The sequence below is a fragment of the Megascapheus bottae genome, chromosome 34 (assembly GCF_031878675.1).
Source record: "Megascapheus bottae isolate mThoBot1 chromosome 34, mThoBot2.hap1, whole genome shotgun sequence".
NCBI lineage: Eukaryota > Metazoa > Chordata > Mammalia > Rodentia > Geomyidae > Megascapheus > Megascapheus bottae.
Window position 1 is genome coordinate 3,183,421 of NC_143542.1, and position 15,298 is coordinate 3,198,718.

Below are 15,298 nucleotides of genomic sequence, written 5' to 3' on the forward strand. Positions count from 1 at the left end.
GCATCATCATTCTAATCTACAAAGCTTATGAATAACAAAAAATACAAAAATGCAAATTTTACATAAGAAAAAAATTTAACTCTTCGAACATTATCAATAAAACTATTTCTTCCAGAATGGATGATGTGTACATTTCTTTCCTTTTGCTTAGATTCAGCTGTTCCCTGTTTGGGTTTTTGTTGTTGTTGTTTGGGGGGGGGTTGGAGTTTATTTGGTGGGATTCCTTTGATTATCTGGGATCCCTTGAAATTCTTTTTTTTTTTTTTTTTTTTTTTTGCCAGTCCTGGGCCTGAGCTCAGGGCCTGAGCACTGTCCTTGGACTTTCTCAAGGCTAGAGCTCTACAACTTGAGCCTCAGCACCACTTCTGGCTTTTTTCTATGTATGTGGTACCAAGGAATCGAACCCGGGTCTTCGTGCATGCTAGGCAAGCACTTTAACCACTAGGCCAAACTCCCGGTCGATCCCTTGAAATTCTATGTAAGTTTTAAGAGTAGCCTTCCTCTTTCTGCAAAATAGTCCCCTGAAATGTAATAAGTACTGGTATTACCATCTTGTGTGCCATTTTGACTCCTCCTCAGTCCCTTATTTTTAAATATTGTCTTAGTAGTTAAGGTAAAGATTTCAAGTAACATCCTATATTTGTAACATGAAGTTTAGATTGATAGAGTTTAGATGGCATTAAAAAAAAATAACTCGAGGGCTGGGAGTTTGGCCTAGTGGTAGAGTGCTTGCCTAGCATGCACGAATACCCAGGTTCAATTCCTTGGTACAACATACATAGAAAAAACCAGAAATGGTGCTGTGGTTCAAGTGGTAGAGCTCTAGCCTTGAGAAAACCCAAGGATAGTGCTCAGGCCCTGAGCCCAAGCCCAGGGCTGGCCAAAAAAAACCCCAAAAAACCAACAACAAAAAAAAAACTCTACTATTATAACTCATCTCCCCATTAGTAGATACATTTATAGTGTAAGCTACTGGTGTTTGGCTTCTCCTCCATTTTATTTTTAATTTAATTAATTAATTATTATTATTTTTTTTTTTTTTGCCAGTCCTAGGGCTTGAACTCCAGGTCTGAGCGCAGACCTTGGGCTTTCCTCAAGGCTTAAGCTGTATCACTTGTGCCATAACACCACTTGTGGCTTTTTCTATGATGTGGTACCAAGGAATCGAACCTGGGTCTTCGTGCATGCTAGCCAAGCACTCTACTACTAGGCTAACCTCCCAGCCCTCTCCTTCACTTTTTTTCATATTTTTTTTATATTCACCAGATAGAAGGTGCATTACTTCACATACATTGATACCTTTTCTCATGTCTTGGTCCCCATTTCCCTCCCCCCACCCCTGCACCCATCTTGTTTTACCCCCTTCTCTATCCAATTTCAAATAACCAAATACGCATATATCCAATATATCAGATAACAAGGTTGAAATACCTCTTCTTCATTTTTTTTTTTTTGCCAGTCCTAGGCTTGAGTCCTTGGACTTTCTCAAGGCTAGAGCTCTACTACTTCAGCCTCAGCACCACTTCTGGCTTTTTTTTTTTCTATGTATGTGGTACCGAGGAATCGAACCCGGGTCTTCATGCATGCTAGGCAAGCACTCTACCACTAGGCCAAATTCCCGGCCCAGATGCAGAATTCTTAGGCCATAGACTTTTCCCTTGACACTTACCTTGGAAGTCCACTGCCTCTGTCTTCATGGTCTCTGAAGAGTAATTAACCTTACTTAGGATCCCATGTTTATGATGTGTCAGTCACTTCTATCTGCTGACAAGATTCTTTGGTTGTTTGTGTTTGGCTATAATGTATTTATGAGGATCTCTATGAGTTTAATACCGTTTGGAGTTTACTGATCATTTTGATTGTATAACATGTTATCTAGTAGTAGACCTGGGGCATTTTCTAACCATTGTGCCTTTTTCCTCCCTGTGCTGGTACTTAGGGGCTGGGCACAGTCCGTTAGCTTTTTTGCTCAAGGCTCATGTTCTATCACTTGAGCCACAGCTCCACTTCTGGCTTTTGCTGTGTAACTCGAGATAAGCCTCATGGATTTTTTTGCTTTGGCTGGCTTCAAATCTCGATCCTTAGATCTCAGCCTCGTGAGTAGCTAGGATTATAGGAATGAACCACCAGCACCTGGCTTAACCATTGAGTCTTTCACCTATATTTTCCTCCTCATTCTTCTTCTGGAACTTCCATTGTATCTGTTTGGTCCACTTGCTGGGATCCTCATACAAGAACTACTGGACCAGAAAACACAAGTGGGAGGTTTTGAAAATCAGGTGGGATACTCATACGTTCACATGTACTGATGGTATCAACGCTTGGAACTATTCAGACATTGTTATTATTATGACTGTTATTCATTCAAGAGAGTGTCTCATGTGTTTGTTTCTGCCTCTAGCTAACACAGCATTAATTTCAGCATTTGTACATCAGAGGCTGTATATCTAATATTTGTTGTATTTTAGTTAAACCTTATTTTTATTAATGATCTTCTTTTCTTTTCTTTTTTTCTTTTTTTTAACAGAAGGTTTAAAGTCACAAGTTGCCCGACACAGCCTAAATTACATTCAGGAAATTGGAAGTGGCTGGTTTGGAAAGGTAAAATGCTTTTCACTTTGATTTTTTTTTTTCCCCTATGATTGTCTGGTTCAGAACTTTAAGTTAAGGGAGACTATGTCCTGTGACAGTCCATTTTCTCTAAACATGGTAGTAGGGTAGTTCCATATCACCTTCCACTAGGCACGACTGTGAGTATCACCACTGCATGAGGCTGTCTTCGTCCTTTCAGCCTGCTGTGGGAAATACCATGCACTGGGTAGCCTGTGAAATTACAGTTCTAAAGTCTGAGACATAGTACCATCAAGATACCATTGGCTGATTTGGTGTCTGGTGATGTCAACATAGAGTTTTGAGGGAACATCAGTATTCAAATCTGAGCAAAAATATTATTTCCCTCCTCAGCATTGGGATTGAATCTAGGGCCTAATGCATGGTAGCCAACTGTGGCATTTAAGCCAAAGCCTCAATCCTTTTGTGCTTTTTTTTTGGTTTGTTTTAGCTTGGTAGTACTTGGTGTTTGAACTCAGGACCTTGTGCCTGCTGGGTTAGCAAAATACTGGTGAGCCATGCCTCCAGCCCTGTTTTTCACCTTTTTTTGGGGGTGGGGTCAGTTCCGGGGCTTAAACTCTGGGCCTCGGTGCTGTCTCTGAGCTCTTTAGCTCAAGGCTATTGCTATACCACTTGAGCCACAGCACCATTTCCGGTTTTTAGGTGGTTAATTGGAGTTGCGTCTCATGGACTTTACTGCCTGGGCTGGCTTTGAACTGTGATTCTCAGATCTCAGCCTCCTGAGTAGCTAGGATTACAGGCATGAGCCACCGGCATCCAGCATCAGTGCCTTTTTTTTTTTTTTTTGGCTGGTCCTGGGCTTTGAACTGTGGGTGTGGGTGCTGTCCTTAAGCTCCTTTTGCTGAAGGCTAGCACTCTACCACTTGAATTATAGCATCACTTCTGGTTCTTTCTCTGATTACTTGGAGATAAGAGTCTCACAGACTTTTCTGCCTGGGTTGGCTTTGAACCATGATCCTCAGGTCTCAGCCTCCTGAGTAACTATGATTACAGTCATGAGCTAATTATTTATTTTTTGCCAGTCCTGGCCCTTGAACTCAGGGCTTGAGCACTGTCCTTGGGCTTTCTCAAGGCTAGAGCTCTACCACTTGAGCCACAGCACCATTTCTGGCTTTTTTCTATGTATGTGGTACTAAGGAATGGAACCCGGGTCTTTGTACATGCTAGGCAAGCACTCTACCACTGGGCTAACCTCCCGGCCCAACACTGATTAATTTTAAGACAGAGCTTCACTTCCCACCTGGCAAGCACATGATTCCTGATCTTTTGGGATCACCATATGCCTCAACATTCACAGTCCCTTCAATGGAGTTGCATTCTCGCAGGCCTTTCTGCCCAGTGGGACTGGTACCACAGATCTGACATGCACTACCATGCTCAGCTAGAGGTGAGAAAGGAGTCTGTTGAACTTTTCTGAGTAGGCCAGCCTTGAGCTACAATCTTCCTTTGTTAGACACCTTAGTAGCTAAGAGTCTAGACAGGCACCACACTAGGTTTGTTATTTAAATAAAAGCCAAGCAAACAAAAACACCTAAGAAACTTCTGAGGACAGAGGAAGAAAAGTATGCTGGAATTCTTTAAAATTTTTTAAAAGCCTTTTTGTCCTGAAGTTAGATTATTTGTGCTTCTTCTGTTTTTTCTCCGTTTAGTACCTCAGCCACTTTAGAACTATAGGAACTGATGTTGGGTGCACCTAGGGACTGGCTGAGTGCAGTGAACGGGTTGTTGTGGCTGAGAGATGAGTGACATCACCTGCTTACCTGGAGTGTCACTACCTGAGCTATGGAGATCCAGGAAGGCTACACGCTGAAGTGGTGCTGGGGGTGGTAAGGTTGCTAGGAGGGAGAGAATGAATTGGGATTGGGAACAGATGTGGAGTCCAGGGGAAGAGGGCAGCCAGGCATGCCTGTTTGGGGGCCAACTGGAAGAAGACTCAGGCTGGAATTTGTAGGCTAGGGGAGAGTAAGGTAACTGCTACACATCTACATGATAGGATCAGCCAGACAGCTAGAAATGCAAAGCCAGAGTCAACAGGGTAGTTCCAGGCTGCACACAGGAACGTGGGAGAAACTGGTAGGTAAATGGCATTAAAGCAGTAGGAAGGATTGGGAAGGTACCATGCTTTCTTAGCATGCATGAAGCCCTGGGTTTGATTCCTCAGTACCATAGAAACAGAAAATGCGGGAAGTGTCGGTGTAACTCAAGTGGTAGAGTGCTAACCTTGAGCAAAAGAAGCTCAGGGACAGTGTCCTGAGTTTAAACCCTAGGACTGACACTAAATATATGTATTTGGTGGCATTGTGGCTCAAGTGGTAGAGCAGTAGCCTTGAGCTGAAAAGCTCAGGGACAGCTACCAGGACCAGAGTTCAAACCCCACAACTGACCAAAGAAAGGAATGAATAAATAAATAAATGTATGTATGTAGGGGAAATTTTGAGAAATTTCAAAATAAAGAAAAGAGAGAATTAAGACCAGGTGCTGGTGGCTCTTGCCTAGGATTCTAGCTACTTTAGGAGGCTGAGATCTGAGGATCACAGTTTCAAGCTGGCCCTGTCAGAAAAGTCCCTTATTTCCAATTATAAGAAGAGGCAATGCATCCTGATACCTCTCAGTTTCATCTGAAAAAAGGAGCAGAGGATTGGAGTAGTAGCTGTTTTGAGGTGTCCAGAGGATAGTTCAGGAGAGCCTTTGGTGTGCTCATTCCTGCGGGATAAGAAGCAGTTTCCTGTTGGTGTGGGGAATGGGCTTAGTTGGGGTGCAGAAGATAAGGGTCTAGACTGAGCTGAATTGTCATGGCATAGAGGAGATCTGGCCATAGGCACAGAGCTGGTCTCTTGGGAAATGGGCAGAGGCGTGTGTGCACACACCTGCAAGTAGGCTTGGTGCTCTGGGTGTGGTAAATGAGGAAGTCCTGTCTGTCGCTCTCAGTGGACAGGAGACCAGCTCCTTCTTTGACAGGAGCAGTAGAAAGATGTACTGAAAGTTTGACAGTCACCCAGGAAAGCAGATCAGCTAAGGAGATGTAGAGGTGATGGGAAGCACTGAGGACCCCCACCAGCTACAGTGAGAGCAGTCATTGTAACAGATGGACTTCTCTCCTTCTGGTGTTTTGTTGTTGGCTGGCCCTAGGGTTTGACTTAGGTGATAGGGCAGAGGACAGGAAGGGAGGTCTCTGAGGGCCAGGAGTTGGGGAGCCCAGGGAAAGGAGTACCAGTAATGGCTTTGGAAGGCAGATGGAATCTAGTAGGGTTGAGCTGGATGAAGATGGAGTCTGGGGAGTGCTAGAGGAGAAGCAAGACTCAGAGCTTGAAGTGCAGAAAAATGCTTAAGTACACGCAGGAAAGTTGATCAGACAGGAGCCAAAACTACTGAGAGGTCAAGATGTGATGTGATGTCTTGCAGGTGTGGGTCACTGACCGTGCCGACTTTGTGGGGACCACCCTCTTTTAGACCTCCCTACTTGGGAAGTTGTCATCTCAGGGTTTGTTGTCATGCTGGTTAATTGCAACACTGGACATGATTTCCTCAGTCGTCAGGCTTTCTGTACATGCCTGATACACACTGAGTTCTAGAGCATTGAAATTGAACTACTTTCTGTGAATGGTCAAGTATTCTAAAAGGAAGTTAATTATTCTCTTAATGAAATACAAACCTGGTTGTTAAATAACAAAAGCGCGCTGTCATCTGGTATCCTGTTCACTGCAGTGCATGTTTTTCATGTGCATTTTTACTCAAGCTTTGGTAGAAGCTACAGGTCTGATACTGTTGGAACACTATTTTTGTTTTACTTGGCCATTGGTCAGCTTATTTTCCTAGGTGTGCGTGCCACCGGTGAACAACTTCAGCTGAAATATTGACATCACTTTGAGTTATGTTCCAATTAAACTTATAAATTGCTCTTCTGTAGCATCATGGTTTATTTCTATGAAAATATAAATCTTATAGAAAAGATACACAGTACATTAAAATGTATAAATGTTGTAAATATCTGGCTAATAGTTTAAAATGAAAAGTATTTGAACCTGCCCTTCCCTACCTTCCTTCCTTTATTCTTCTGTTCCCTCCCTTCCTCTTCAGCAAAGCTTTCCAGGCCATATAGTCCAGGCTGGCCTGGAACTTTTGATTCTCCTGCCTCCATGTTCTGAATGCTGGATTACATACATATATCACTGCCCATAGCTAAGGCTGGAATTTTCTAAGCGTTCTGTGAGTTGGTATATAAAGTAGCAAAGAGCCATTTTGTTGCTTCACTTGTTTTCTTGTGCTCTGTTTTCTGGTGAAGAAGACACACATTCTCACCTTTTTGATGAAAAGCTGTGCTTTGTTTTCAGGTCCTCCTTGGAGAGGTGTACACAGGTACCAGCGTAGCAAGAGTCATCGTGAAGGAGTTGAAAGCCAGTGCAAGCCCAAAGGAACAAGATACTTTCTTGAAAAATGGAGAACCTTACTAGTAAGTAAGCCTTCTTGTATATTCTACCAATAGCCTGCAGTTTTTTGAAATCAAGTATTTAAAATTAGTCAGTGATTTCTGCCTATACTATCCATGCGTAAATGAGATCTAGAGTCTTATCAGATTGCAAATGTCTGCATTTTCATTTGAAAATCACTTCTCACTCTGAGACCTGGGTGACCAGACTTGAAAAGAGAGCACACAGTAGCACTGAGATGAGTGGAGTGAGAATTCCCCGGCAAGAGTTTCAGCAGTCATCGCAAATCCTTCCCATATGCGCTTAACACTGGAACTGGCAGGAAAATATGGAGTCTCACAGAGCCAAACAGGATACAGAGAGGATGTAGTTGGACATTTCAAAGCTAGAAATTAATAACTGAAAGTGAAAATTGAATGGGCCAGAATTTAGAGGACAGAGTAAAATTTGGTGAAGTTGGAAACAGCAGGAAGAAAGTAAACCTCAGAAAGAAAAGATAAGCCACAGGAACATAACAAAAGTAGCATAATTGTCAGAAATGGGCCATAATGAAACAAGATATAAATTTCAAAGAAATGAGGGCTGAAAATTTATATGATTCAGAACAAAAATTTTGTTCATAAAACTGAGTAAATACCGGGGCTAGGAACTTGGCCTAATGGTCAAGTCCTTGCCTAGCATGCATAAAGACCCAGGTTCAATTCCTTGGTACCACATACATAGGAAAAGCCAGAAATGGTGCTTTGGCTCAAGTAGTAGAGCTATAGCCTTTAGAAAGCCCAAGGACAGCGCATTGGCCCTGAGTTCAAGCCCCAGGACTGCCCCCCCCCCCCCCAAAAAAAATGAGCAAATACCAAATAGGGCCTAAATTTTTGAAAACTTAGGAGAAACAAATCTCTTGAAAGCAAAGAGAGGGGCTAAGAAGGTGGCTTAGTGGTATATTGCTTGCCTGGCATTTATAAAGCCCTAGATTCTATTCCTCAGTACCACATAAACAGCATGTGCATGGTCTTACTGCTATTAGTGCACTATAGCAAGGAGAGGAAATGAAGGCATGCAGATCAGAGAGGAAGAAAAGTATCCTTTAGAATACATGAAGTCTATGTAGAAAGTCCCAAAGAATCAACAAAATGTCTCATAGAACCAACAAGTGAGTTTAGCAAGGTTGCAAGGTCCAAGTATAGTCGTGTGGTCAGGAGCTTGCCTAGCATACAACAGGAAGTCCTAGATTCAACTCCCAAGTACCATAATATAATTGTTTTTTTTCTTTTGCCAGTCCTGGGCTTGAGCTTTGGGCTTGAGCACTGTCCTTGGACTTTCTCAAGGCTAGAGCTCTGCCACTTGAGCCTCAGCACCACTTCTGGCTTTTTTGTATGTGTATGGTACCGAGGTATCAAACCTGGGTCTTCATGCATGCTAGGCAAGCACTCTACCACTAAGCCAAACTCTTGGCCCCAAGTACCATAATTTTTTTAAATTATGTTCATTTCTGTAAATTAGCAATGAGCATGTATAGGGAAAAATTGAAAACAATGCCCAACAGTGAAACAATAAACATTTAGGTACATATACAGGACAAGTATGCTGAAAACTACAAAAAGTAGCTAAAGAAATCAAAGTGGAAGGGCATACCATGTTCATGGATTGAGAGACTTTATTTTGATTGACAGGTTGTTTCATTTCCTATAAAAATCCTAGTATAAGGGCCGGGAGTTTGGCGTAGTGGCTAGTCCTGAGCTCAAGCCTAGGACTGTCAAAAAAAAATCCTAGTATAGGCTGGGAGTTTCGCCTAGTAGTAGTATGCTTGCCTAGCATGCACAAAAAGCCGGGTTCAATTCCTCGATGTCACATGCATAGAAAAAGCTGGAAGTTGCCGGGTGCTGTGTCTAGAATTTCATGCCTGAAATCTTAGTTACTCAGGAGGCTGAGATCTGAGGATCATGGTTCAAAGCCAGCCTGGGCACTAAAGTCCAAGAGACTTTTATCTCCAATTAAACACCAGAAAACTGGAAGTGGTGCTGTGGTTCAAGGGTTAGGGCAGAAGAGCTTAGGGACAGCACCCAGACACACACACACACACACACACACACACGATTAGGGACAGCACCCAGACACACACACACACACACACACACACACACGATTAGGGACAGCACCCAGACACACACACACACACACGCACACACACACGAAAAAGCCAGACACACACACACGAAAAAGCCAGAAGTGGTACTGTGGCTCAAGTAGTAGAGCTCTAGCCTTGAGAAAGCCCAAGGACACTGCTCAGGCCCTAAGTTCAAGGCCCAGGGCTGGGGGGGGGGGGGGGGAATCCTAGTTTAATTTTAAACCATGCTGTAGTAGTACTTATACTAAAAATCTGAACAATACAGGGAAGTTTAACATGTTCTTGGTGGAAGAACAATACACAAATTTGTTTTTTTTGTTGTTGTTTTTTTTTTTTTGCCAGTCCTGGGCATGAGCTCAGGGCCTTAGCACTGTCCCTGGATTTTCTTAAGGCTAAGTCTCCACCGCTTGAGCCACAGCACCACTTCTGGCTTTTTTTTGCTATGTATGTGGTACCGAGGAATTGAACCCAGGTCTTCATTCATGCTAGGCAAGCACTCTACCACTAGGCTAAACTCTTGGCCCCACAAATTTGTTTTTTAAAACAAAAGAAAGGGGAAAAATAGTTATTACAGAGTTACATGGAAAATTACAATAACCAAAAGAATGTTGAGAAACTAGATTGATATATTTACTTGATTTAAGTGTTTGTCTTCTGTCATCGTCGTCGTCATCATCATCATCATCATCATCATCATCTCCAGTCCTAGGGATTGAATTTAGTGCATGGGAGAGCTCTCCCACTTAAGCCACAGCACCACTTCTTGATTTTGTGTATGTGGTTCTGAGGAATCGAACCCAGGGCTTCATACATGCTAAGGGAACATTCTACCACTAGGCTACACTCCAGGCCTGTGTATTTTTCTTTTTATAAATTTTTATTTTTTTATTATTATTATTATTTTTGTGGGGGAGGGTCATGGGGCTTGGGGCCTGGGCGCTATCCCTGAGCTCTTCCAAGGCTACTGCCCTACTCCTGGGCATGGTCATTGTCCCTGAGTTCTTCAGCTCCAGACTATCACCCTACCCTTGAGCCAAGCCCATTTCCAGTTTTCTAGAGGGTAATTGGAGATAAGAGTCTTAGGTCCTTTTGTACCTTGGCTGACTTTGAACCTTGGTCCTCAAATCTCAGCCTCCTGAGTAGCTAGGATTACAGGCGTGAGTCACCATGCCTGGCTAAATTTTTACATTTTTTATAAAATTTTTTATAGAACTCATGAAAATACTCAACTAAAATACCTTTGGGTTATTTAATCATAGCTAGCTGAATCTTTATCTGTTAAATATAATTGGGGGTGGGGGGTGCAGGAGTGTAACCTAGTGGTAGAGTGTGTGCCTAGCTTGCACAAAAGCTCTGAGTTCAGTTCCTCGGTACCACATATTCAGAAAAGGCCAGGAGTGGCACTGTGGCTCAAATGGCAGAGCACTATCCTTGAGCAAAAATAAGTGTCCAAGAATAATGCCCAGGCCCTGAGTGCAAGCCCCAGGACTGGCAAGAAAAAAAGAATAGCCAAAACAATTTTAGGCAAAAAGAGCAATGCAGGTGGTATTACAATACCAGACTTCAAACTCTACTATAGAGCCATAATAACAAAAACAGCATGGTGTCGGCACAAAAATAGACCAGAAGATCAATGGAACAGAATAGAAGATCCAGAAGTAGAACCATATACCTATAGTCAACTTGTATTTGACAGTGGAGCCAAAGATATACAGTGAAATAAACACAGCCTATTCAATTATTGGTGCTGGCATAACTGGGCAGCCACATGCAGAAAACTAAAAATTGACCCTAGCCTTTCACCATGCACAAGCATTATCTCAAAATGGATCAAAGACCTCAATGTCAGACTGGAAACCTTGAAACTGCTACACGATAGAGTTGGAGAGACACTGGAACTCACAGGCACAGGCAAAAACTTCCTGAACAGAATCCCAGGGTCACAACAGATTAGAGAGAAACTCAATAAATGGAACTACCTAAAAATAAAAAGTTTCTGCATAGATAAAATCATAGCTACTAAAGTAGACCAATAATACATCAAATGCTTAATATCCAGTATCTACAGGGAACTCAAGAAATGAATCCCCCAAACCCAACAAACCAATCACTAAATGGGCAAGGGAACTAAAGAGGGACTTATCAAAAGAACAGATTGAAATGGCAGAAAAACATGAGAAAATGCTCATCATCCATGGTCATAAAGGAAATGCAAATAAAAACAACGCTAAGTTAGCATCTTACCCCCAGTAAGAATGGCCAAGGTTTTGAACTCAGACAGTGACAGATGCTGGCGGGGTTGTGGAGAAAAAGGAACCCTACTGCACTGCTGGTGGGATTGTAAGCAAGTTCAGCCACTCTGGAAAGCAGTGTGGAGGTTTCTTAAAGAACTGAAAATTGACCTTCCCCACGATCCCGCCATACCACTCCTGGGCATCTATCCTGAACATCATAGCCCAGGATATGATAAAGACACCTGCTCAGCTATGTTCATCTCTGTTCACAATAGCCAGGTGATGGAAACAATCCAGATGCCCTCCTGTAGATGAATGGATACAGAAAATGTGGTATATATATACAATGGAATTCTACATAGCCAACAGACAAGATAAAATAATGGCATTTGCAGGGAAGTGGATGAATCTAGAGAGAATCATGTTGAATGAGACAAGTCAAGACCAAAGGAACAAAAGGCGCATGGTATCCTTAATATGTGGCTGTTAGATCCAAACAGTACAAGAGCAATAACTCAATATTTGTGTACCCAATGCTATGGACATGGTATTGGAAATCGAAACAAAACTATGTAGACATAAAAATCTATGACTCTATAGACATAATGTTTTATTACTTAGATTAATATATATCTATGACATACAGTCAGCCTAATTTTAATTAGTTCTAAAATCTAAGTGCCAGTGATTATATATAGAGATTCCCTTCTTGAATACTTGTTTGTTAAATATATCATTTCAAATATGATATAAAAATCAATATTAATAAATTTAATAAAAAAAGAATAAGGGGGTGGGGCGTACACATAGGAGTTTCAGAGCTTCATGCTTTCTAGGCAATCACTCAGCCACTTGAGCCATGCCTCTAGCCCTTTCGGCTCTGGTTATTTTTGAGATAAGGTTTTGGCTTTTTGCTGAGCCTTGCCTAGACTTATTTGTGCTTTTCTTTGTATCTTGAATGACATGCTTTTCTTTTGAACTTTTTGCCCAGTTTGGTCTCAAACCTCAATCCTCCTAATTGCTGCCTCTCTGCCTCTTAAAGTAGCTAGGTATGAGTCAGTTCACCCAGCCATCATGCTATATTTAAACCATTGCGGACTCTAAAGTTTGAATTACTGTTTGAATAGGTTCATAGCATGCTTCTTGACGTCGCTGTCATTTCTTTTTGCTAGTATTCTTCAGCATCCAAATGTTCTTCAGTGTGCTGGACAGTGTGTAGAAGCGATCCCCTATCTTCTGGTGTTTGAATTCTGTGACCTGGTAAGTTTTTAGTGGCACTCAACTAGAAGCCCTTAAGGTTTTGGTTAGCTAGGCTGGTATATTTTGGACTGCTTGCTTGTGGACCCTCATCTAAAGAGCTTTGTGTTAACACAGCCCCTTTGGTAATTGTATTAGCTGACAACTCTGGTAGTTCATTGTCTTGCAGGCCCAGTGTATTACCATATTTAATCCTGATGGGCTTCAGGAGGTGATTTTACAATGTTTATTGAAATGTAGCCAAATCCACAACTCCTTTACTATTACCCTAAATACCCATTATTATCAGTGGTCTACAATATTCTTTTTTTTTGCCAGTTGTGGGCTTGAGTCTCAGATGCTATAGTACTCATGTTATAGTGCTCATGCTGGCTTTAAACCGCAATCCTCAGATCTCAGCCTCCTGAGTAGCTAGGATTACAGGCGTGAGCCACCATGTCCGGCTTCCCTGGGAGCTTTTTGCCCTGAAGTCTGGGCTTCAGTTCTTATTACCCCCTACCCCAAGAGTTTCCATTGGCAGGCTTTGAACCATAATCTTCATTATCTCAGTTTCCTGAGTAGCTAGAACTACAGGTATGAGCTGCCAGTGCCCAATGCTATAGCTGTTTCTAACTTAAGTATACCGCAAGTGGTCCACAGTAACTTTTTCTTTTTTGATAATTTCTTAATTGTTATTATTAAGGTGATATACAGAAGGGTTATAGTCACCTAAGTCAGGTAAATAGTACATTTATTTTGGGACAGTGTTAGTCCTTCCCTTATTCTCTCCCAGTTTTTCCCTCAGTAGTAACATTTTTAAAATACCCATCAGGGCTAGGAATATGGCTTAGTGGTAGATTGCTTGCCTATCACACATGAAATCATGGGTTCAATTCCTCAGTATCACATAAACAGAAAAAGCCAGAAGTAGTGCTGTGGCTCAAGTGGTAGAGTAACTAGCCTTGAGCAAGAGACACTCAAGAATGGTTCCTAGGCCCTGAGTTCAAAACCCAGGACTGGCAAAAAAAAAAAAAAAAAGGCAAAACAGAATTGCCATATGATCTGGTGGCTCACTTATGGAGATGGTTACAAAGAAGGGAGAGTAGACAGGCCATCGATAGATTCTTGCACCACTGTGTTCGTGGTGGCCAGAAGATGCAAACTACCTAGCTGTTCCCATGGATGGTAAACAGGATACACTGTGTGCTCTATTGGAAAGAAAACTTGGGGTTTTATACACATGAGCAGAACCTGGCTGGGAGTTTGGTGGCTACAACTCGGAGGAAGCTTTCCGACATCATACAGATTCTAGCACCTGTCACAAGAGGACAGATACTGTCTAATTCTGCTTATGTAGTATGACCTTGAGCTGTCAGATCCAGAGACAGCAGAGTAAAGGGTCGTGGTTGGGATGATGCAGGAGAGAAGATGACTGTCTCCTGAGTGCAGTTTCAGTGTGGCAGGATAGAGAAGGACCCTGGATGTGATGGCGCTGCCACAGTGGGAATGGGCTCAACCTACTGACCCATTTTGCAGTGGCAAAGGTGGTAAACTGAATCTAAAGCTCCTCCCCCAAAGTCACACACATTGATAATTATTTACTTGTAGTGAATATGCTGTCAAGTGCCATGGGTCTTAGGAAGAGGCTGGTTTGCCCTTTGGAATTATCCTGTCAGTGCTTAGACAGCCAGTCTCATGCCCAGGCTCCTTCCAGCTTCCCTGGTAGTCTCATTGGTCTCCATGGACAGCCTCACGCTCGTTCTGCTGCCTCCAACAACCTCAGAGGACAGAACCAGTCCTCAGCAGTGAGTACTGGACTCAGGGGGCAGCCAGAGTGGTTAGGGGCATCAGCCTAGGAGGCTAGTGGGCACCTACCTGTACAGACAGCAGAGGGTTGCCCAAGGCATGGAGCCCTGCTCCCCACTTGTACAACCAGTCTTCCCAGAAACAAGCCGGCCTAAGCAGAGGAAGGTAATGTAAGGCAGAAACGGCCCTCTGGCCCAGGCCTGGAGGACAAGAGGACACTCCTCCCAGCCCTGGTCATAAGCCACTGTGCAGCCCCGAAGTCCCAGCTTTCCACGTGTCCTTAGGTCACACGCACCTGGGTGGACCTTGGCCTTCTCAGGCGTCACTGCCCTGTGATCCAGCAAGAAGAAAGGAAGAGAATGGTTTGCACTTAGGTAACAGGGGAAGTAGCGTTGCTTGCCTGGTTTTAGGAAGCTTGGAGGTTTTTTTGGCAGGTTTAGAGCTGGTGGTGGTGCAGATTATGGCAGAGTTGAGTTAGTGTGTGGAGCAGGTGTTGAGTGTCGCTGCTGCACAATTGCTGCAGGTGCTCCCACCAATGACAGGGCAGAGAGCTCACTCAGCAAAAATGTGCTGAGCACACAAGAGCTGCCGTGGCACTCGGGAAATTCCAAGGTGATAAGGCTGGCCTGTGCTCTCGGCCTGTGTCAGCCTGCTGCCTTCACAAGTGCTTCCTCTGCCCCTGCTTAAAGCATGAGAACTACTAAGTGAAGGTTGGAGTGGTTGGTGACAGTGCCGCAAGTCTGGCTGCTCACTGTCAGAGGGAACTGCTGGCTTTTCTTTACAGCACCTTAGCCTACAACCTGCCGCACCTCCAAGTGTGGCTCTGCGTACTAGAGGTG

At 43.1% G+C, this 15,298-nt stretch overlaps 1 protein-coding gene across 2 annotated transcripts in view; it reads left to right on the top strand.

The window, feature by feature from the left end:
• Positions 1-15,298, top strand: part of Lmtk2 (lemur tail kinase 2) — a 77,378-nt gene that overhangs the window by 35,085 nt on the left and 26,995 nt on the right. For both annotated transcript variants that reach the window (XR_016533581.1, XM_090324227.1), the window contains exons 4-6: positions 2,528-2,601; positions 6,963-7,081; positions 12,590-12,677. Coding sequence is in view for 1 of the 2 variants with exons in the window: in XM_090324227.1 (XP_090180353.1) it covers positions 2,528-2,601; positions 6,963-7,081; positions 12,590-12,677 (281 nt within the window). In the remaining variant the exon portion in view is untranslated. The remainder of the gene's footprint in view (positions 1-2,527; positions 2,602-6,962; positions 7,082-12,589; positions 12,678-15,298) is intronic.